We start from the raw sequence: 24516 nt of genomic DNA on the forward strand, positions 1-24516 counted from the left end.
ATAGATGCAGACAGAGCCTGGTCATGAGAACATCAGAGAACCTGATCCTGTTTCCTATGCAGGACCACACAAAATGCCAGACTGGCATTTGTGATTGCTTGAATAGGCCTCAAGCTTCATTGAATGGTTATCCAGATAGGTTACCTATTCAAATACTGCTGGTTGTATAGGGCACCATGTTTTTAAAGGAAAGGTGAAAAATTCCCTGCAACCCCAGGATATCAAAGAGCCAAAAAGTTACCTTGATTTGAGGCCAAGAGCAGCTATGGAATATAAAAAGCAGCTTAGGGCATTTAAAGGAAAAGGACACCAGCTAGAGATCAAATCTCCATCGGCTTTGTGGCAATGGCAGCCTTTTATTGAGTATTTTGTGCAAAGCACTGTGCTAAGAGGTATATGTTTACACTATCCAGACTTTCTCAATCTTACAACAACACAGTGAGATACATATTATTGATACCACTGTTTACCAATAAAAAATAAATTCTCAATATATTTAACCCCAGATCACTGTTAATAAGAGGGTGAGATGGGAACTGAACTTGATTTTGACTCTGAACTCCTAGCTACTCTGCCTGCTGTTTTGAAGCCTGTTTGGGGACAGGATTCCCCAACTCTACTATTCATGCATCAGCTGAGATTGGAGTTTTAAAAATGTGGATCTCCAAACTTGATGCAGGAGGCTGGGGCCAGATCTACCCTGCAATATGGGGACTTGGGCTGGGGGTCTTTTGCTTGTGTTCAGACTCTGTGACAGAGTCTTCTGCAATCGCAACTGCTTAATACAGGTGTTAAGTGATGATATAAAGGAGATGTTTAGAGTTTAAATGTTTTAAAAATTGTCCTTAGATAGTATCTGACCAGAAAGGATAGCACTAGGATTTGGGGATTAATGGCTGCTACAGTGCCAAGGACACCTCGACTTTGGATGGGATGTGGCTGGGCAGGGACAAGAGATGCAGGCTCTTCTCATGCTTAAAAGGAATCCTGTCACTTATTATTTTCTTGGGGGCAAAACCTTGCCTACAAGGACAACCGGTAAATATCAGGCTGAGCAAAAACTACTCAAGGCGACTAAATGCTCATCTTCTTTAAGAGTCAGATATGAGCTAATTCTGAGAAAATCAAAAAACAAGAGGCCAGCCCTTGCTGGTGGGCTAATGCAAGAACAAACCCCGAGACACCCGAGGTGTTGATCTTGACAGTGCTAATCTAGGACATAGCCTCTAACTCAACTTCTAATCCTTCATGCCTCCTACACTCCATCCATACTGGATCATTTATCGTTCCCCAAACTCACTTTGAGATCTCTTTTTAGATTTTCTGGCTCCTTTTCCCAGATGCCTCCCTCTCCCTTGGTCACTGGAAAACACCTCCTTATCCTGCAAAAGCGAAACCACTCTTCTGCTCTAAAGCCATCCTTTCTCCCGCCATTCTACCTGAGGTGTAATTCTACATTAGCATTTAGTACATCACATCTCAACTATTCGTTTGTATCGGTCTCCTTTATGAGATTGGGAGCGTGCACTTTTATCTTACTACAGAACGCGCACACAGGAAGCCCTCAGTAAATATTTGAGTAAAAGGAGTAGTTGATGGATCATTGAACCTAGATTATGCGGAATGATGAAATGCAATCACTGCAGTACAGATTATTAGTGTTAGTATTACCACGGCCTTTCTTACACTGGAGACTCCTCGCATACTTTGAGCATAAAATGTCCCTGCTAAATTAGATAATACTGATGCAATGCAGTAGTATTAAACATTTACATAGTGCTTACGACACTGCAGGCACTGTTCTGAGAACCTACGTATATTAAACCATTTAATTTCCACCTGATGCAGTAGATACTATTACTATCCTTATTCTGCAGCAGAGAGAATTGAGGCATAGAGAGGTTAAACAAATTACCCAAAGCCACAAAGATAGATAGGAAAGTACAAATCTGGCCATCAAACTTAGGCACCCTGGCTCCAGACACTGTGCCCCTGACCACTATGCTACGCTTGGTAAAGATGACAACAGAAATTCTACTTTATATCCCAAATTGACATGGAATAATTCCAATTTTTCTGGGTATTGCCTGGCATTAGTTATTATTTCACTAAAAACAAACAAACAAACTGAGAATAATTCCAACACTAACTAGAATTAGGATGGGTGTCTGATTTTCCTTTCCTCTTCTAGGCATTGGTTATGTTAGTGTGGTACCCCAGGGTAAACCAGACGAAAAGGAAGGTTACGTCTTTTTTCTTATGCCAGAGACTGTACTTCTTTCATATCATAGCCATATACTTGGTTGGATTAGCACCTTTTGATTTATGCAGAATTCCCCAACACTGCATAAATTAATAAGTCTTCAGAACACTGTCAACACAACTCACATCCTTTTTTCCAAATGTATGTCCTAAGAAAAGCCTTAAGGCCTGCAATTAAAAAACACTCCCGTTATTCCACCTAAATGGCTCGTTCGTGTGTGCTGTATGAAGCCTGTGTCAGTGGATTTATAGAGCCCATAAAGAATAACACTCTCTTGTATATATGATTGGTTTTGCCTCCCGTGGTTTTCCTTTGGAAACAACAATTGTGAAGTCTCATCCATCATGTCCTGAATATAGAAAATTCTACACATCTTTGAAATAGCACTTTCACTGTGTTGACAAGGGTATTTCAAGAAAAGCAAGCAAAGAAAGCAAGCCATGATTTCTAGCCAGATAAATGGAAGGGGTAGAGAGAAGTGGTGCCTTTTGACTAATGCTGGCAATGCCAAGAGGTTGAATGATTTATAACTATGATCAATCTTGCCAAAGCAAGATTAAAGGGGACTCACTCAGAGAAGTACACTATAGGGCAAATGGAATAGCTTATTTGAGTAACAGCCACTTGGATACAATTTTGGATTGTAGAGAAGGGAATTACCAAGCTCTTTGGATTTAACCCATCTACATTTTAATATTTTATATAAACAGATGAGATAATCACCTGATATACGTTTCCCTTGGCATTTGCTTTTTTTTTTTTTTAAATCCCAATTGGTGGTGGCAGCGTTTTTAACGATTCAAGGATGTGAATGCAAAATAGTTACTTTTCATCAATTTAGTCCTACAATGAAATTTTAAAGTTTTCATGCTGTTTGAAGGAGCACATTCATCAAAATTGGGAACAAATATCCTCACGAGTAGTTATTCATATGCTTTAAAATACTGTGTCATGAGATATAGGTTTATGCAAATAGCTTAACTATTTTGATGATGAACACACCCACTTACATGTTGGACCATTGCCTAATGGACACAAAGTAACGGATTCCCTTTATCCCATTATCCAAGTGCAAGTCCCAACTGTGTCTCATTCATTCATTTACTAATTGATTCATTATATAAATACATGTTGAGCTCCACTGTGTGGCAGCCCTGTTGTTTTAGGCTCTGGGATATACGCAAGACAAAATTCTGGCCCTCAGAGAGATTAAAGTCTACAAGAGGAGACAACAAGCTAAACACATATATACTATAATAGCAGTTAGGCAATGGCCAGATCAGGTAGGGCCTTTCTACTCAAAGTGTGGTCTGGGAACCAGCAGCATCGGTATCACCTGGGAGTTCATTGGAAGTGTAGAATCTCGGGCCCCACCCCAGACCTTCCAATCTGTATCTGCAGTTTAAAAAGTTGTCCAGGTGATTCTTAGGCACTTTGAAGTTGGAGAAGTGATGTGGGAAAGTCAGTCCCATCACAGGGTGTGTCTGTTAGAATCACCTGGGGAGAATTCAAAGTTACTGGTACCCTGTCCTTACCTCCAGAGATTCTGATTTAAATGATGTGAAGAGGGTTCCAGATGGTGGAGTGTTTTATAATCTTCCCAGGAGATTAGGACGTGTGTCTAGGTTGAGGATCACTGAAGTAGGTTGTATCCTGGATGCAACGGGAAGCCCCTAACGATTGAGATCAGAGGAGTGGCATGACCCCATTTCTACTGAGGAGGAATTCTTAACCTCAAAGTAACCGCTGAGCTGCTGAGGCATAGAGGGCTAGAAGCCATCTCCACCTCTGGGTCTGACAGAATGACAGCCCATCCGGCAAGGTAGGGAACGCAATGCGATGTGGCCACCACACTGAACGCGGAAGTCAAACCTTTGCTGGTTCACAGGCAATGAATAGCTCCTTCTGAAGAAAAGACACTGCAAGGACATCCACATTAAAGCCAAGATCAAAGCCAGGTGTAGTCCCTTTCTCTCATTACGTACCTGAGGACCTTTAATTCCCAGACCTCCTTTTTCTCCTTTCATACCAGTCTCTCCTCTGGGACCCTACATATAGAGAATTAAAGCATTATTTGCTTTCTAAAAGAGAACACTTGAATAATAACTTGAATATTAAATATGGACATGATAAGTCAGTCACATGGACAGAAACTGGAAAGAGAACTCTACCCATGCCCTTGGCTCTGTCTTGATCTGTGAGTGTCCCTTCTGTGCATGTATACAAGGGTCCAATCTGCAATTTCGGCAGTTAGGCATTTACAGTCAACTGAATAAATACTCAACAGTTGAATATTTCAGTATTGCTTTCTGATTATCCTAAGCATCTTTAGACTCCAAATGCATATATTTATTATGTGATAAAGAAAATGATCCTTAATTATGTAATCTGAAAATGAAACATTAAAATAAGTTTTCAATTCAATAATCACACTGAAGACTGGTCATAAGATACAGCATGCGGTAAGGTGAAATTTGGATATTTCTACTTGTAAAATATTATATTGCCTGTTAATCATGGCCTCCATACATTAGGCAGATAAACCTTCATGCTGTTTTTGGCTTTTCCATCTCCTTTTAAATTTTGTCATGAAGAAAGAGTAGAAGAAGGGATGTTCTTGTATTACTTGTTTAGCATGAAATAAAGCCAGCCAATCTACTGAAATGCTTCCCCACAACCCCAGTGGCAAATATTTCTCACTTCAAGATAAGACAAGTGAACTTTCCTCAGTTGGCAAGAAAAACAGAAAAAAGCAATCAAGCTCAAAAGAGATAGAGGTCCAAGGGGGCAGATTGTTTACCGCTCTCAAGTCTTGGTAAAAATGTGGACGAAATTTTTCATCTGATGTCTAAGGATATTTTGCCCAACTTTCATGCACCATGGTGCCAACATACAATTGTTAATTTTTTAAAACTATGTGGATTAAAACCTTGAAAAATTATAGAACCATTGCTTGTTCTGCATTTGCCAAACAGCAAAATTATTTCTCAAGATTTCAAAGCCAAGTTTGAGAAAAATAAGTTCTAACTTTTTATACTCTGACCTCTTTTCTTTCATCTCAGCATTTTCTAGGACTTCCTTTCCCTTTTCAGAATTATTTCAGGCTACATTTTGGCACATGCTTCCTTTCCCCTCATGTGATCAGTGTAAGAGCCAACCATGGGCTCTTCCTCAGAAAGGAAAAAGTGCTGGAGGCAGCTCTCTGGGGGAAGTGAACAAGAAAGACAGGCTGAGTGCCATGCTATAGAACACCCTGAAGACTTCAGCTGTATTTGGAACAATTCTTTCCTAGAGTAGAGCCAACTTTTCTACAACACAGGAGTTCAAATATGTAACACTGAGCTCTTACTGTGCTACATTGACCAAAATTCCCAGTTTGAGGCTCAACATTTTCTTTGGCTTAAGGTCTCCCTAGAACATCCCAGCTAGCTTGGAGTTATTGCACGGGGACCCTATCCAGCATGTTCATTCTCTTTTCACCTCTTGAGGCACAAAATAAAGGAGACTAAATGCTGGTCAAGTCAAGACTGTGTCGCTTCCTTACTTTATTACTTTGAAAACACTTTAAGCATCTGTAATTCTGCAAAGAGTTTGATGAATTCCATCAAATCTCCAGATTCTTCATGTTGTCACATTCTGTTTAGTACTGATATGTACCTGAGGGCCCTTAAGTCCCCATGAGCCTTCAAGTCCATCTGGGCCTGGGATGCCTGTTTTCCCCTGTGGTGAGAGAGAAATCAACCTGTTAACACTGTTTCCTGAGAATTTTGTCTTCTTTCTTCATGTACAACATTGTATATTTTCAATCACAATACAGTGCAGGATCTTTGGAAAAAATACAAAAAATAAGGGAGAATACAAATAAAGAAATAAAATTTTTCTATAATCTTATAAAGCAGAGATAACCAAGGCTATATGTTGGTACATTTGCTTTCAGTCTTTATACATATGCACACTTACATACTCCTTTTTTTTCTGTAACATTTCTAATATATCTAACTTGGGCGTTTGGCCTGAAAAAACTCACAATTTACTTCACATTTTCTTAATAAGTCTCTGGAAATCTTACAACATTATATTTATATTCAAATAGATAAAATATCTATGAATCAAAGTTAAGCATTATCTTCACATTGCTCTTGAACTCTGCCAAAGATAAGAGTTCCAAAAAAAAAAAAAAGGATTAAAAGGCTTAACTTAGTCAACTATTGAAATAGCCTAAATTTATGCCTCAATTGTTACACAATGAGATGTGATTAGAGGTCCCCTGCTAATTAATGCTTTTTCCTAGATCTCAGAAAGAGGAAATTTGTCAACACTTTCCCCAGCCTCATTTCATTCTTTTCATGCCATTATTCTGGTTTTCCTCTCCTTTTTGTTGAAGTCTAACCTTGAAATGTGTGTGTGGAATGGAGTGATGTCTGTGGATGGTAAACTCTCTTAGTCTTCATCTGAAAACGTCTATATATTTATTCATAGTTTAGCTAGGTATGGAATTCTAGATTAACAGCTATTTTTCTTCTGCACCTGTAAAATATTACTTTGCTTTCTTGAATATTTTATTGCTGAACACAAGTCTGCTGCAATATAATTTGTTACCCTTCTCATGGATAAAAATGCCTTTTCTCTCCGGTAGTGTTTAAGATGTTTTCTTTAGCATTCCAGAGTTTTACCATGATGTGACCGAGAGTGGATTTATTTTTTATCCTCATTGTATTTTCAACCTGAGAATGTGTTTTTCTTGAATTTTATAAATTCCAAGTCATAATTTATTTTTCATAAATCTTATAGATGACATGTATAATACATCACTAACACGTACAAACAAGATAGGATATGATATTTGGTATGGTCAAGTTTTGAACAAAACACTCAGAATGTCCAATTTGTATTAGAGTTTCACAGTACTCTCATTTTAAAAAGGGTTTATATAAATTGTAAGATTCCAGAGTCAACCGAACAAAAATCTAAAGGAAAGATTACTCAACTGAGTTACTAGTTTGTACTTGATACCTGAACAAAGTTAAATTTAACAGTATTTGGGCCAACTAGTGTCTTATCATTGATTTTTACAATCTTTGATTAGAATGGTCAAATTTTCATCTTAAGATTTGAGTTTTTGAAATTGTAGCCTAAAAGTTTTCTAGTATTTTATTCCAAAACCAATATCATCAAAAAGTGAAAGAACTTTAGTCTTGAAAGAGATTTCCCAGAGCCTTTATTACTCCTTGACTGGACACAGAATCCTTATCATTTGGAGTTAAGAAAAAAAAAATCACTGTACCTGTGGGCCTGTATGTCCCCTTCGGCCATGAGCTGCCTAAAGTAGGAGGAAAGGTAGATACCATTAATTCTGAAAAAAAATGCTTTCTATATTTAATTTAAATTAGTAATGAACACACTAAGGCATTTTTTTTAAGTTCTCACATATTGCTTAAAACATTTAATTATCCACTGCACCATGACAGTAAAATGTTGCCAACTCTGAATTTCATTTTTAATTTTTTTTTTTTTTTTTGAGAGAGAGAGCGAGAGCATGCACACAGGAGCGGTGGGGAAAACGGGCAGAGAGAGAGAGATAGTATTAAGCAGGCTCCATGCTCATTGTGGAGCCCGACACAGGACTCGATCCCATGACCCTGGGATCATGACCTGAGCCGAAATCAAGAGTCAGACACTCAACAGACTGAGCCACCCAGGCATCCTGCCAACTTTGAATTCTTATCCTAGGGCAATAGGTAATAAAAAATAACAGACAACTGAAATCTGTACATACTTAGAACAGATTGCGGTCAATAATTTGCCCTTCCCTAAACTATTACTAGAACTGGTCACAAGCTCCAAAATTGATTGATTCAAATTTAATTTCTTTTCACTTTTCCAAAGTACCAACAACCCAAAAATCAAGAGTGTAGTAGCCAAAAGGCAGGAAGCCAGAGAAAAAGCTGGGAGAATTGACTCCATGAACTTTATTATAATTTCAGAATCTAAAGATAGCCAGACTAATTTTACACCCCTTTACCCAAAAAGCCAAACAATATGCTTACCTGTTAAAAATTAAAGAATCATCCCAAGAATTCAAAAATTCTCAATTCAGTATGCTAATGAAATTAAATTAAAATAATAGTGCTACACAATCAAGTGAAATTTTCCTAATACTCTCATATATAAGATTAGGGTCTGGGTATATTTCAGATCAACATATTATAGATCTGTAAATCACACAGAGGCATTTTATTGTCTAACTTATGATCTTTCAAAGTTATAGCAAAATTGACACCAAGATTTGCAAAATTCAGTAAATATCAGACAACATTTTCTTGATGGAAACTTGAGAGATTCAGATCAAAATTCAATGTGAGGCCAGACTTTAAATTCTTCCAATCAGATTTCAGTTAACTTCTATTGTTATCTAGGAAACAGACTGTGTATATCTGGAGAAATGGAGACCCATTTCTTTAAAACTCTAATGAGTCATGTTGAGAGGAGAGTCTAAATCCTCTCCATCAGGAGGAAAAGAAATTCTCTCCACTCCTTTAGTACAAGAGTTTATCTGATCTGGTTTAATGCACTTCAGTCTCATTCAGAAAAATATCTACCAATCATCTACTACCCACAAAGCATATTGAATGGGAACCATAAAGATTACACACACACACACACAGTTTGTGACCTCAGAGGATGCTCATACTTTGGATTTGGGGGGGGGGGTGAAGAGATAAATATTACAATATTTACAATGTATAGTATGGCAAATGCCATAAGAAAGGGGAAGATGGAAATATGGGTTTTGGAGAAAGCAATTATATCCAGTTTGTCAGATTAGAAAAATATTCCTACAAGATTTTTTTGTAATTAAAAAATTTTTAATGTTTATTTTGGAGAAAGAGAGACAGTGCACGAGTAGGGGAGGGGCAGAGAGAAAGGGGGACACAGAATCCAAAGCAGGCTCCAGGCTCTGAGCTGTCAGCACAGAGTTCAACCCGGGGCTCTAACTCAGACTGTGAGATCATGACCTGAGCCAAAGTTGGATGCTTAGCCAACTGAGTCACCCAGGCGCCCTGAAGAAGATTTTAAGTTTATGTAAGTAATCTCTATACTAATGTGAGGCTTAAATTCATGACCCTAATATTAAAGACCCTAATATTGATCTGAGTTTCACAGAATGTATAGGAGTTTCACAGGTAGAAGAAAATGAAACAACTCTTTCTAGTAAAGAGTATTACTTTCTAAGTAATGAAGTAGAGGCAGGAAAATAGGAAGTGTATTTAATGGTGGCATTTCTAGGACAAAGGTGTCAGAAGAGAGGGGAGTAGTAGGGTTACTTAACTGAAGGGTTCATACTCCATTTAGCAGAAACTACTGGCTCTCTTAAAGCAGGAAATGTACATGGCCAGATTTGGGCTATAAGTGGATAGATCTGGGTGTGGCAGGCACAACTTGAACCTACATTCAGTCAAAATAAAGAGCATCCTATATGATTTAAGGGATATGAAACAGGACTTTACATCCAAAAATTTTTCTCTGGTCCGTGGTCACAGTGTTTGAAATAACATCAATAAACATTTGGTGTCTGTGTCTTTAAGGTTCAACTTTGAAAGAGCTTGATTAAAATTAGTCATCTCAACATTGACCTCCTGCTCCTTAGAGGCACTGGGGTGAGTAGTAGTAAGCAAAATGACTTCTGGTCCTAGGCAGGAGTTTAGAAGCCTGACAGAGGATAAAGATTTTCATCTACCATTCATGCACATCATGGAAACATCTCTAGAAGTAATCATCTAGCACTTTCATTAGTGGCTATTTGGGATTTAAACTTTATTTAAAAATTTTTTTAACATTTTATTTTTGAGAGACAGAGAGAGATAGAATGCGAGTAGGGGAGGGGCAGAGAGAGAGGGAGACATGGAATCCAAAGCAGGCTCCAGGCTCTGAGCTGTCAGCACAGAGCCCTACGTGGGGCTCGAACCGACCAACCGCGAGATTATGACCTGAGGTGAAGTCAGACGCCTAACTGACTGGGCCACCCAGGCACCCCTGGGATTTAAACTTTAAATGGAAGTCATGGGTTTGAGATGCCTTGGGTAGGTGTGAGAGACTGAAAAAAAAAAAAAAAAAGGAGGGGGGCACCTGGGTGGCTCAGATGGGTGAGCATCCGACTTCAACTCAGGTCATGATCTCACGGTTCGTCAGTTTGAGCCCCACTTCGGGCTCTGTGCTGATAGCTCAGAGCCTGGAGCCTGCTTTCAATTCTGTGTATCCCTCCCTCCCTCCCTCTTTCTCTGCCCCTCTCCCACTCATACTCTCTCTCTCTCTCTCAAAAATAAACAAACACAAATAATCTAGTGAAGAAATGGGCAGAAAACATGAATAGACACTTCTCTAAAGAAGACATCCAGATGGCCAACAGGCACATGAAAAGATGCTCAACGTCGCTCCTCATCAGGGAAATACAAATCAAAACCACACTCAGATACCACCTCACACCAGTCAGAGTGGCTAAAATGAACAAATCAGGAGACTGTAGATGCTGGAGAGGATGTGGAGAAACGGGAACCCTCTTGCACTGTTGGTGGGAATGCAAACTGGTGCAGCTGCTCTGGAAAACAGTGTGGAGGTTCCTCAAAAAATTAAAAATAGATCTACCCTATGACCCAGCAATAGCACTGCCAGGAATTTACCCAAGGGATACAGGAGTGCTGATGCATAGGGGCACTTGTACCCCAATGTTTAGAGCAGCACTCTCAACAATAGCCAAATTATGGAAAGAGCCTAAATGTCCATCAACTGATGAATGGATAAAGAAGTTGTGGTTTATATACACAATGGAGTACTACGTGGCAATGAGAAAGAATGAAATATGGCCCTTTGTAGCAACGTGGATGGAACTGGAGAGTGTGATGCTAAGTGAAATAAGCCATACAGAGAAAGACACCATATGTTTTCACTCTTATGTGGATCCTGAGAAACTTAACAGAAGACCATGGGGGAGGGGAAGGAAAAAAAAAAAGTTAGAGAGGGAGAGAACCAAACCATAAGAGACTCTTGAAAACTGAGAATAAACTGAGGGTTGATGGGGGGTGGGAGGGCGGGGAGGGTGGGTGATGAGCACTGGGTGTTATATGGAAACCAATTTGAAAATAAATTTTATATTAAAAAAAATTTTTTAAAAAAGAAAACAAGGAAATAGGGGAGATAATTCCACAATTTTGCTTTAAAATTTTTAATGTTTTAAATGGGGAAGATTAAATCCCCAAATGTCTTAATGTTGGCCCATGGGCTTGCAGTTACGTGGTAACACATCCAGACAGCCGAACTTACCTGTGAAAGGAAACGTGAATGAACACAGCAAGAAAGAAAATATCCCCAAAGACATCCTGGGAGTAAGAAGACCCAGAACAGGATACTCAGTCTTGTTGGTCTCACCTAGCCTGGCTTTGGTAGTTTAGCCGAGCCTACTTTCTCAGATAGATATGGACTGATTTGAGACACAATCCCCGGGGAAAAAATCAGGACATTTTTAATGGCGAAATATCACATTAATACTGAACATTAATGGCAAACACTCATTCACAATGACGAATGACTGCCTGGGGGCACTTCAAGCTGCCTCTACAGAAGTGCCAAGAGAGATGAAAAGGGCAAAGCGTAACAGCCCTCTAGATGGAATAGGACTGAAGGCCATGTTTTAGTCTGAAGCTACAGTTGCTTCTCATTATCCATGGCACAAGAATCTGTTCTAATTCTCAGTAGATCTGCGCTCAGAAAGAGCCAGTCTCCCATTCCTGCCTCCCTGCCCCCAGCACTGTGGCTTTCTGGCCCTGATCCTACTCTGGACCCCTACCCCAATCCAATCCGTTACAGACTGCTGGCAGAGCACCAGTTACAGCTTATCACCCCTGCAGGTCTGTCCCCCTCTACAACGGTGGTTTCAAACCGCAACATGGGGACTTGGCAAACCCCCTTCTCTGGGAACATTTGGCAATGTCTGGAGATGGTCTTCACTGTCACAAGTTAGGGGTCCTACGGGAGCCTAGTGGCCAGGGATAATACTAAACATCCTACAATGCACAAAATAGCTTCCCACAACAAAGAATCGTCTGGTCCAATGTCAACAGTAGGTTGAGACACCATCTATAGAATCCATAACATGATTCTAGGTTCCTTGAGAGCAAGGATTATGTCTTATTTGATTTTGTTGCTCTAGTGGTTAGTGGAATTGTTGGTACGTTGTAGGTGTTCAGTAAATGTTTGTCACATGAATCAAGGCCAGATTTGGTCAAGTGCTGTTATTTCCCTGCATGCCACACTCTACCCCTGACCATCCTCCAATCACTTCTCAGTTCAGCAGAATCCTGTTGCACCAAGAAGTCCTCAATGCCTGCTATCTACCTACATTTTAGAATTCGTCAGTCAGTGGTATAGATTTTTCTTCCTTCTGAAAGGATGATAATGACTTTACTGTTACAAAAATGATACATACAGATATGTAAATATTCAAATGCAGAAAAAAAGAATAAAAATTTAAGTCATCCCAAATCCTCCATCTAGATATGACTATTATTAACATTTGGTAATCATGATTGCTTACATCTTAAAAAAATTTTTTTTTTAATGTTTATTCGTTTTTGAGAGACAGAGTCAGATCGCGAGCAGGAGAGGGGCAGAAAGAGAGGGAGACACAGAATTCGAAGCTGGCTCCAGGCTCCGAGCTGTCAACACAGAGCCTGACATGGGGCTCAAACCATGAACCATGAGATCATGACCTGAGCTGAAGTTGGACACTTAACTGATTGAGCCAGTTGCCCCTCCTTACATCTTTTTATGCATTTACAGAGTTCTAAATAGTAGTACTTTTGATTAAAGAGGGATCATGGTATTTATGCTATTCTAAAATTAAAATCTTACATTTAATTTTACTTGAATTTAATAGAAAAACAAAATAAATGGGGGCTATGCTACTTGTAGTTTTAAAGGCTTTACCATGTTAATTACTTGTATGTTCACAGGCCAACTTGGGTGGGCATAAAAATCTTGGACCCCTGGATTTCCTTCAGAACTCTGTAGCTATTCTATGGGACACCTGGGTGGCTCAGTTGGTTAAGCGTCCAACTTCAGCTCAGGCCATGATCTCACAGTCTGAGTTCGAACCCTGCGTTGGGCTCTGTGCTGACAGCTCAGAGCCTGGAGCCTGCTTCAGATTCTGTGTCTGTCTGTCTGTCTCTCTCTCTCTTCCCCTCATCCACTCACACTCTGTCTCTCAAAAATGAATAAGTGTTGGGGAAAAAAAAAAAAAAGAACTCTGTAGCTATTCTACTGCTCTCCCTTTTGGCCCCAAATGTTGTGAAGAAGGCTGAAGACAGACTGAGTTTTCTATTTTTCCTGCTTGGAAATTCTCCTGATTCTTTCTTTACATAAGCAGTTTGGCAATTTCACTAAGATGTAGCTCAGTGTTCCTGTTTTTGTATCCATTTTTTTTTTTCTGAGTCAGAGTATGCCTTTCAAACACCTCCATATTCGAGCCGTTTTACAAAAAAATTCTTTTTATTATACTTCTGAATATTTTTTACATTCATCTGTTTAACTTAGTAATACAAATTATATTACTCCTCACTGCTGGCTCTCCACTGTCTACCTCTATCACAGCTTCTGTGGCTTCCTGATTACCATATGCCCAATTGTATTCAATCTTATTTATTCTAATTTGTTTGTTGCTTATAACCTATCTTAGACTTTCATTGCTCCCCAAACACTAGCAGCTTACTTTCTTCACTTTCCATCATCCTGTCAGTTCTTTAGGCTTTTTTAGAGTAATCATATTGCCTTAGTTTTTTTCAGACTTTAGAGAACTATTTGCCAGAGGTGTTCTACCTTTCCCTTGAATAGTTCCTCTTCTAATGAGGGTTTGTTTGTCCTTTGCTCATGTAATTTTCCTCTTCTTACTATGCGTAGGTCTTAATTTGTAATCATTTCATAATGAAGATTAATATTTTTGATTATTAATCACTTTTGATAAGGGCCACCTATTTACTGAATACCTGTATGTGGTGTAGCTGAACCTGGGTCAGTAGCTTTGATATAGGTATGTTGAATCAAACCCTTTCTCATCATGAAGTATTTCTTCTACCTCATGGCTACCCTTTTCCTTCAAATGTGGGCATTTAAGAGATTCATGGAGCTCACATAAAACCCCTCAAATCATACCTCTCTGTATTGTTATAGTCACCATTTCTTCAGTCTTTAGAGCCTCCATGGCCCAGACTACTGGTTATAGATATTAAAAATGAAATATGCTTATGTTACTATTAAAAGCTGAGAACAAACTGAGGGCTGATGGGGGGCGGGAGGGAGGGGAAACTGGGTGATGGGTACTGAGGAGGGCACCCGTTGGGATGAGCACTGGGTGTTGTATGGAAACCAATTTTACAATAAATTTCACATTAAAAGAATAAAAATGAAATATGCTTCAGTTTCCCATGATTTCTGCCTCCTCTGCTATACTGCTTCTATGTATATTCCCTAATCTTCTCAAAACCTGGAAGCTACTTTCAGAAAAACCTGATCCCTGCTTCAGCTTATCAGCTTTCCAAAGCCTCCCCTCATTAGGATCTAGATTTAAAAAGAATTGGCCAATATTTGCCATCACGTGTGGCTTGAAGTTGTGGTCATTCTTTGTTAATCTCTTTTTAAGTTGTGCTCTTTTTGGTAAGTTGCACAAAACGGAATAGTAAAAAAAAAAAACCACCTTGACTTTGCTATCTTTAGTTGGAAGCCCTAATTTTACTCCTTGATGACATTGCTGAATCTATAACCCAAGACGGGGCCATATTTCTCAGGAGCTATGCAGTTTAAATAATATATGGTGATTCTATGTTAGCCTCTAGTGAGACTATAGTGTCTATAAAACAATAAAAGTTCATTTCCCATGCCAGGAAATCTTGGATGATATTCTTTAAGTTCAAAATATTTTTCCAGGGTATGTAAGCTGGCTACACCCTTTTAGAAAGGGAAATGAATAGCAAATGTATTTCTTTATCTGTAGGTGCATTAACACAGCAGTAAAGTACTTTCCCAGCAACCAAATTCTGCACATTTTAAATATAACTTCTATTTTCACTTCCATTTTCTCTGCCTGGCGAAGAAGAGGAGTGTGTTTCAAGCTACAAAAATATTTTCTTGATGAAGTATAATAGCTAGTTCTATGAACTTCTGCTCAAAAAATGCAATGCATAATAAATGCAATATATCAAACCAGTTTTTATTTGTGTTCGATAAATAGCACAAATAATTGAGAACGAAGGTGGAAGGAATTGGAGAGAGCTAGATAACTAAGAATGGAAAGGAAATGCTGGAAAAGAAAAAAGACAAGTCTAATTTAGAACCCAGTCCAGGCATTTAAGTGTATTTTATTGAAGTTATCTCTTCTTATTGGATAAAAATTTTCATTTATAATTTCTGTGTTCTTTCAAGAAGTCAGGCACAGAATCTTTTTTTAAAAAGTACTCACTGAAAAAAATACAACCAAACAAAATAAGTAAAAAAGACCCCAAAATGTTAAATCAGCAATTTCATTCTTAGTATTTAGATAGTATGGAAGTTCCTCAAAAAATTAAACTTAGAGCTACCTTATGATCCAGGAATTCCACTTCTGGGTATATATCCAAAGGAAATGAAAACACTAACCAAAAAAGATATCTGCATCCCTGAGTTCACCGCATTACTTACAATAGCCAAGACATGGAGGCAACCTAAGTGGTCCATTGATGGATACAGAAAATGTGGTATATATACAAAATGGAATCTTTTATTCAACCAAAAAAAAAAAAAAAAAAGGAGAGTTGCCATTTGTGACAATATGGATGGACCCTGAAGGCATTATACTAGATGAAATAAGTTAGAGAAAGACAAATACCATATGGTCCTGGTAATATGTGGAGTCTTAAAAAAGCAAAAACAGAAAAAAACCCAAAAACCTCCAAAAACTTAACTCTTAGACACAGCGAACAGATTGGCAGTTGCCAGAATTAAGGGGTGGTGGGTGGATGAAATGGGTAAAGCGGTCAAAAGGTATAAACTTCCGTTTATAAATAAGCCATAGGGATATAATGTACAACATGGGGGACTGCAGTTAATAATACTGCATTGTATATTTGAAAGCCGCCAAGAGAGTAGATCTTAAAAGTTTTCAGCACAAGGAAAAACTGGTAACACCATATGGTGATAAATGTTAACCAGACTTAAGGTAGTGATTATTTCACAACCACATATACATATCAAATCATGTTATACACCTGAAGCTAATAGGTTATATATTGGCTATATCTCAATTAATACTACATATATATGTGTGTGTGTGTGTGTATATACATATACACACACACATATATACACATAAATATGCATATACATACACACACAGGTTTTAAAATTGAGCACAAATAAAAACCAGTTTAGCATACTGTATTTATTATGCATTGTATTTTTCTGAGAAGTTCATAGAGCTATTTTACTCCACCAAAGAAATATTTTTGTGTCTTGGAACACACATCTTTACAAGGCACAGAGTATGGAAGTAAAGACAGAGGACTTATGCCAGGACTCACTTTCCTAACGAGCCATAAAATTCAGCAGAGGAATAGAGTTTTGGACTTAAAATGACATCACTGGCACCCTCAGCTAGCAGAGTGAGTAGGCCAAACTTTCACCACCCTTCCCCTAGCGGGCTGCTTTCTCGCTCACTTTGCCTCAGCCTTTTCTCCTGATTGGTAATTTTCCCCGCAGCCAGCACCTTCCTGCCTCAGCTTCGGGGGCTTTCCACAAGCGCTTTGCCAGCTCTGTTCTCAGAGGTTTCCCAAGTTTCCTCATGGTCGTGCGCCCCACTACCCACAATCAGCCATTTTTATAACAGTATAGGCTACCGGAGCAGTGGGTCTCCTTGTATAGAACGGCTCTTACTGTCTTTCTTCTGGAGCCTGGTGTTCCAGGGGGGCCTGGCCAGCCTCTTCTACCCTGTCAAATGAATAGACAGATGGGTTACAATAATTACACAGCCCTGACACACTTCCTCTTCAACATCAGCTTGTGCTCCAGGGAGGGTGGATGGGTACACACCAACTAAAGAGTTATTCTCCCTTTGGAGTGCTCCCACTGGTTATAAACCATATGTCTATGTGGGCAATGAGGAACTACAGGACAGAATGCTAATGCATGGCTTCGTCTGTTCATCACCACTGTATAACTTGTTTGGGGTACAAGTTATCGAGTATTTAAATCAAACGATCCTCACTGTGTTGCCACAGAGTGGCTAACTGAAGCATGCCATGTGTCAAGCTGGTTTGGATTTCTACCTTTGGACTTCGTGTTCTGTTTTGTCAACCTTTGTAGATTAACATCCTTAGGTGAAAAAAACCTCACAATACTCCTAAGTCTTCCCAAAAGAGAAAATGAAGGAGAAATTATGAGTTTATAAGGAGATGTGTGAGACTTAACCTTTATCACTTAGTAAAAACGGCAAATAGCATACGCTGGTTTATGATGTGGCAGGTTACATCATCAGTAGGCTGTTGATCCTAGTTTGTAGATGAGAAAATTGAGGTTTACACAAAGTGGCCCAAGGCCACAGAGCTGGTAAGGCACAGAGTATTGAAACAGGACCTGGGCCCCTCCCCAAAGTAAAGTTCTTTCCACCCTATCAGACATCTCCTCCCAAGTGAAGTCACCAAGGGAACTTTCTCATCAAGAAGATCCAGAGAAACACATTTTCCAGATAATTATTTTTAAAAGTCTGAGAAACAAGGCAAGATGATCCAATTATGATCTCTGAGGTTTCATGAAATTAATCCCAAGAGACTTATCTTGAGAGTATGGGCTGTATGGATCTACTAGATCTTTTCCTTTTTATCAGGAACTATGAATAATAGAATGTCTTCTTAGGGTATGTGACTTCTGGACCCTGGGAAGGCTAACAACTCATTGATTAGTTTTTCTATCAGCTAGACCTACATTTTATGTTAGAGCTTAGACATTTGCATTCATAAATGAAGACCTCAAGGGTAGGGCTTGGTGAAGCCCATCACCCCAAATTCAGAAGAACAAGAGTGCGTTTCTGGAGTCCTCGAGTAGCAGTTAAGGAGGAGGAAAACATATTTCTGCTCCTAAAAATATTCTTTCTGTATCAAGTAGGTCACATCCTAACAAGGTTACTCTCAAATGCCCACATAATTACTTGTCTTCCACGTTCTCCTTTCAAGCCCTTGGGTCCTTCTATTGTGCTGTCAAATCCAGGAACTCCCTAAAAACCAGAAAACAGAACAATTTTGAATATTTCTCCTTAAAAAGGTAACTGTCTATAACATATTTACTCACTGCCCACTGCCCGCCCCCACCAAAAATTGACAAGAGAAGTCCAATCCATTTGAAAACATCAACAGGAAAACATTACAAATGGCTTACACGTGATTTCTTTTCCTCCTGTGCTCTGCATTGTCAGTAGAGAGTGGGGACCTAAGGTGAATGTGTATGTGGGGAAGCAAGCGCTCACCATACATTTCTTGTCTCTTAACTTTTGTTCTTCTTTCCTGGGGTTTATGTTAAGTCTATACTTGAGGGTCGGTAGATTTTTACTCTCCCTACTTTTGGGAGAAGGCAGACGTTTGTAATGGGTTCTACCACAAGAAAATAAGTAGACCGGGCAACGCTGAGGACTGTACCTGCCACCCATTCCCTCTTTGTCCTCTTGGATGCCTGGTAAGCCTTCTAGCCCCATATGGTCATTCCTACTTTTCCAATTTTCAGGAGTTTCTGGAATCTCGCATTTTGCCCAGTATTTACACACACACAGTCCAGCAGGAACTCATTGAAAACAGGCAGATGTTGTGGGCTAGTATCCTTAGCAGGCCAAACTGAAAGTTTTTCGTGGGTAGTTAGGACCACCAATAGAGCAGTATCGCCATGGTGCTAGGATAATCAATTGAGCGAGTCAATTCAGTCAGTAAACTGAGAGGGGACAAGAATTATCCAGTCCTGCTGAGTGCCAGCTGTTGGGCTGTTTGGCTGATAGCAGCCCAGATTACCTTCATCAATCAATAAGTAATTTGAGATCACCAACAGGGAGGTGTCATTGTTCCAGATGCTTAGAAAGATTTTTAAACAAATAGTCTATACACTCACAGAGTTTATAGGCTAAGAGAGCAAAGAAGATGAGTTTAGAATTTACTTTATAACTAAGATTACCAGAATTTATGTGAAAAATTACTTCTCTTCCCCACATACCAAAGCCAAAGATTGTATTCTACATTTGCTGTTTTATTTTTAAGTCTAAATATTTGTCTGTTAAATTCTCCAAGAGGAGTGTAACTTAATTACAATATTAGAGAATTGTATTTTGGTGAAAATAGGAAAAGAACGGTAATGTAAAATCCAAAATTTTATTCCATCGGATGTAACACAACTTATTGTGATCCAACTCCAAACTATTTAATTGAAGAGATGACATTTTAAAAGTCATACACTAGCACATTCCATAGAATAGAGCATCCTAGTTTGCATGTGGACCCATTGTTTGGTCAGTCTGGCTAGATGATCTATCCATTGTTGTAAATGCAGTATTAAAGTCTCCTGCAATTACCACATTCTTATCAATAAGGTTGCTTATGTTTGTGACTGTTTTACGTATTTGGGGCCTTCCGAATTCAGTGCATAGACATTTATAACTGTTAGCTCTTCCTGATGGATAGACCCTGTAATTATTATATAATGCCCTTCTTCATCTCTTGTTACGGCCTTTACTTTAAAGTCTAGTTTGTCTGATATAAGTATGGCTACTCCAGCTTTCTTTTGACTTCCAGAAGCATGATAGAGAGTTCTCCATCTCCTCACTTTCAATCTGAAGGTGTCCTCAGGTCTAAAATGAGTCTCTTGTAGACAGCAAATAGATGGGTCTTGTGTTTTTATCCATTCTGATACCCTGTGTCTTTTGGTTGGAGCATTTAGTCCATTTATATTCAGTGTTATTATAGAAAGATATGGGTTTAGAGTGTGATATCTGTAGGTTTCATGCTTGTAGTGGTGTTTCTGGTACTTTGTGGTCCTTGCAACATTTCACTCACAGAGTCCCCCTTAGGATCTCTGATAGGGCTGGTTTAGTGGTGATGAATTCCTTCAGTTTTTGTTTGTTTGGGAAAACCTTGATCTATCCTATTCTGGATGACAGGTTTTCTGGATAAAGGATTCTTGGCTGCGTATTTTCCGTGTTCATCACATTGAAGATTTCCTGCCATTTCTTTCTCGCCTGCCAAGTTTCAATAGATAGGTCTGCTATTACCCTTATATGTCTACCTTTGTATGTTAAGGCCCGTTTATCCCTAGCTGCTTTCCGAATTCTCTCTTTATCCCTGTATTTTGCCAGTTTCACTATGATATGTCGTGCAGAAGATCGATTCAAGTTACGTCTGAAGGGAGTTCTCTGTGCCTCTTGGATTTCAATGCCTGTTTCCCTCCCCAGATCAGGGAAGTTCTCAGCTATGATTTGTTCAAGTACAACTTCAGCCCCCTCTCTCTCTCTTCTTCTTCTGGAATTCCTATGATACGGACATTGTTCCATTTGATTGCATCACTTAGTTCTCTATTTCTCCCCTCATACTCCTGGATTTTTTTTTTCTCTTTTTCTCAGCTTCCTCTTTTTCCAAAATTTTATCTTCTAATTCACCCAATCTCCCCTCTGCCTCTTCAACCCGCACTGTGGCTGCCTCCATTTTATTTTGCACCTCATTTATAGCATTTTTAAATTCATCATGGCTAGTTTTTAGTCCCTTGATCTCTGTAGCAATAGATTCTCTGCTGTCCTCTATGCTTTTTTCAAGCCCAGCAATTATTTTTATGACTATTATTCTAAATTCTTGTTCGGTTATATTGCTTACATCGTTTTTGATCAGTTTGTTAGCTGTCACTACTGGAATTTCTTCTGAGGAGAAATCTTCCATTTCATCATTTTGGCTAGTTTTCTGTCCCTTATCGTTTTAAAAGCTTGTTGTGTGCTCTGAACCTCTTAGCAGCCATTGAAACCTCTGTTTACTCATCTGACTTCCCCGTGTGAACACCTCCTCGTCCTCCAGGATTTTCAATGCCATCCTTCTCAAAGAACTCAAGAACTTATACATGCAGAAATGTAATTCTGAAATTAGTATTTGGGTATTTTCTAAATCTCAAGCTTTCAGCCCCAGCTTATGTACTTCCCATCACTGGGTCAGCTCCTACCTCCACGCCTCCCTCCCTTTCGTTTTCATTTTCACTTCCCAGCAATGTGGGGAGAGGAGACAGCTGAAGATGCCAGTGGGCAGGTGCACCGCTGTGCCTTCTTCTGCACCTCAACCTGGGCTCCACTGGGTCGCTCCCACTAAAAGAGTACAGCGCCCCAACCACCATACAGACCTACAAACCCCGTGAAGAGGGAGTGGGCGGAGCAGGCGTGGACCTACGTGTCACTCGCCTGGCAGCCACACCAACGTCCAAACGTCAGCTCCCCTGTTTGGTCAGTCCGAATATGAATTGTCCAGTCTGTCAATTTCTTCCTATGCAACTGGACCAAAGAGCGTCATCTAACACAAACTGATAAAACGTGGACTTCTAACAATGATATGCTTTTGAATGACGAACCTCACTAAACTGTAGCTGAAATGATCTAATTGAGTTTTCTCCCCAACATCACCTGAGATTACATGAGATTTTCAAAAACAGGAAATTCCCAACAGACAAACTAGCTTTCATTTGATCAGCAGTTGACTGAATAGGCACAGATTGTAAGGAATTTGGGCCATTTGTATGTATTCTATGAATAATCTGATCATATGTGGACTCTACGTATCCAATCTTGCTCTCCAAATTTTCCTGAAATAGTAACCCACAAAAACCACATGTGAAAAAGCTCAGAGTGTTGTCTTTGATTCGAGATTCCCAAGTGGCTAGGAAGAATTACCATGCATTAAAAAACTATCTAAAATTAGTATAGTGGCAAACAACCTATCACAAAAGTTCCAGAGGGTTGAATTTTCAGCCATCTCTAAGTCACTGAACATTAAAAACAAAAAACAAAAAAAAAAAAACCTTTTACATTATTCAGTTTCTTTTGAAAGTCTTATGTAATGAAACAGACAATTTAAGAGTTAGGGGGGATTCTGACCAAAGTGAATGGCAATTTTATAGCAATATCCCAAGTAAATTTTTGGGCATCATATATAGATGACTGAAAGGTCTTTGCATTTGAACTAGTATTTCTTATTTTTTTAATTTATGGATAGTTTTTGTTTTTGATTACATACTCTGAAGCTGTTTCAAAACTCTCAGGTTATCAGGCTATTATCAGAAGACGTCACTTAATCAACAATATTGTCTTCATGTGTAAATTCCTCTGCTGTTTAAATAGTTATCTTCAATGTATACCACTTATATTTCTCGATATATTGTACTGAATTCTTTCTCTGATCGATCCATTGTCTTTAATAACTCCTCCCCCAGTTTACAAAGTCCTGTGAGATTCCCAATTGCCCACATCCTTACCAGCACTTGGTGTTGTCAGTTTTTAAAAAGTTTAGCCATTCTGATGCGTGTGTACTATACCCACTATGGTACATTGCTGGTGGGAGTGTAAATTAGTATGAAGTTTTTTGAAAACTGGCTTAAAAGGCTGAAGCTTATTATAGGTACATACGTTATCATTAGGCATTCTACTCCTGAAGTACAGACCCAGTGGAAATGAATATAAAAGCCAATCAAAAGCCAAGTACAAGAACATTCATAAGAGTGCTATTTATAATAGGAAAAACCGGGAACAACTCAATTATCTATCGACAGTAGAACGGATAAATAAATTATGGTATATTCCCACACTGGATTACTATTCAGCAATGACACTGAATGAACTATTGTTGCCGGAAACAGCATGGATAAATCTCACAAGCATAAACTTGAGCAGAAGAATACAGAAACAAGGAGTGTATCCTATATAATTCCATTTACTTAAAGTTCAGGGACAGGTAAAACTATGTTTTAGGACACTGATTACCTTTGGGAGGGGCTGGTAATGAATGAAGTAGACATGCGGGGAGAGGGCTTTGGGGTTGCTCTACTGTTGTCCAATGTTCTATTTCTTTAGCTGGGTGCTGAGTGCACAGATGCATTTACATTCATCAAGCTGCGCATTTATAATCTGTATACTTTTCTGATGTTATAGCTCAAAACTAAGTTCTAGAGATCCAATGCCCCACATAGTGATGATGGACAACAATACTGTATCATATGCTTCAAAGTTGCTAAAAGACTAGATCTTAAATGTTCTCATCACAAAGTTAGAAATGATAATTATTTGACATGATACAGGAATTAGCCAACCCCATGGTGGTAATCATATTGCAATACATAAATGTATCAAATCAATACCTTATGATATCTTAAATTTACACAGTGTTCCATGTCAATTATATCTCAATAAAAAGGCTTAATAAACATTTAAAAACAAACCTAAATCCTAATTCATTAAGGCTTTGGAGACTTATTTATGTGTGGGTGGGGCGATGAAAATCCTATAGTACTGACGTTCCCCTGGAGTTGGCGTATCCCCCACATTGGTGTGGGTTGTGCCTATTCAGCCAGGTTGTATCCGGGAGAGCAGGTACCTTTGGGTCATAGGTTTTGCTGAATACAGTCTTAGCTGGCTTGGAGTCAAGAAAATTAAGCTCATACTCTCAATTGAGAGAGACTGCTAAAGAACGGAAGAGGAGAGATGGCTTTGTTACTTCCATTCTGACCCTATCTTGAGGTATTCAGAAGAAAATAATGGAGGGTATTGAAGTTCCCTGATGGCTCTGAAGCACAACAATTCTGAATACGTAGTCTCAAAAAAAAAAATACATGCACAAATGATGGGCAGGGTCTTCTCACTGTCCACGTTCATCCCACAGATAGCACAAGGAACTGCTTTTACAGTTCTACCACAGTTGTACCTATGATGATTTAAACTCAAGATTGTTGTATCTTAATTTTTTTTTTCAACGTTTTTTATTTATTTTTGGGACAGAGAGAGACAGAGCATGAACGGGGGAGGGGCAGAGAGAGAGAGAGACACAGAATCAGAAACAGGCTCCAGGCTCCGAGCCATCAGCCCAGAGCCTGATGTGGGGCTCGAACTCACGGACCGCGAGATCGTGACCTGGCTGAAGTCGGACGCTTAACCGACTGCGCCACCCAGGTGCCCCAAGATTGTT

The 24516-nt window shown here is 39.1% G+C and overlaps 1 protein-coding gene across 1 annotated transcript in view; it reads right to left on the reverse strand.

The window, feature by feature from the left end:
- The window catches only part of COL6A6 (collagen type VI alpha 6 chain), a 171547-nt gene that overhangs the window by 64968 nt on the left and 82063 nt on the right, over positions 1 to 24516 (reverse strand). The window contains exons 19-23 of the mRNA XM_043595423.1: positions 18486 to 18551; positions 17216 to 17269; positions 7548 to 7583; positions 5921 to 5983; positions 4249 to 4311 (exon numbers count right to left, since the gene is read on the reverse strand). Coding sequence (XP_043451358.1) covers positions 4249 to 4311; positions 5921 to 5983; positions 7548 to 7583; positions 17216 to 17269; positions 18486 to 18551 — 282 coding nt within the window. The remainder of the gene's footprint in view (positions 1 to 4248; positions 4312 to 5920; positions 5984 to 7547; positions 7584 to 17215; positions 17270 to 18485; positions 18552 to 24516) is intronic.

Source organism: Prionailurus bengalensis, chromosome C2, assembly GCF_016509475.1.
Source record: "Prionailurus bengalensis isolate Pbe53 chromosome C2, Fcat_Pben_1.1_paternal_pri, whole genome shotgun sequence".
NCBI classification, from domain to species: Eukaryota; Metazoa; Chordata; class Mammalia; order Carnivora; family Felidae; genus Prionailurus; species Prionailurus bengalensis.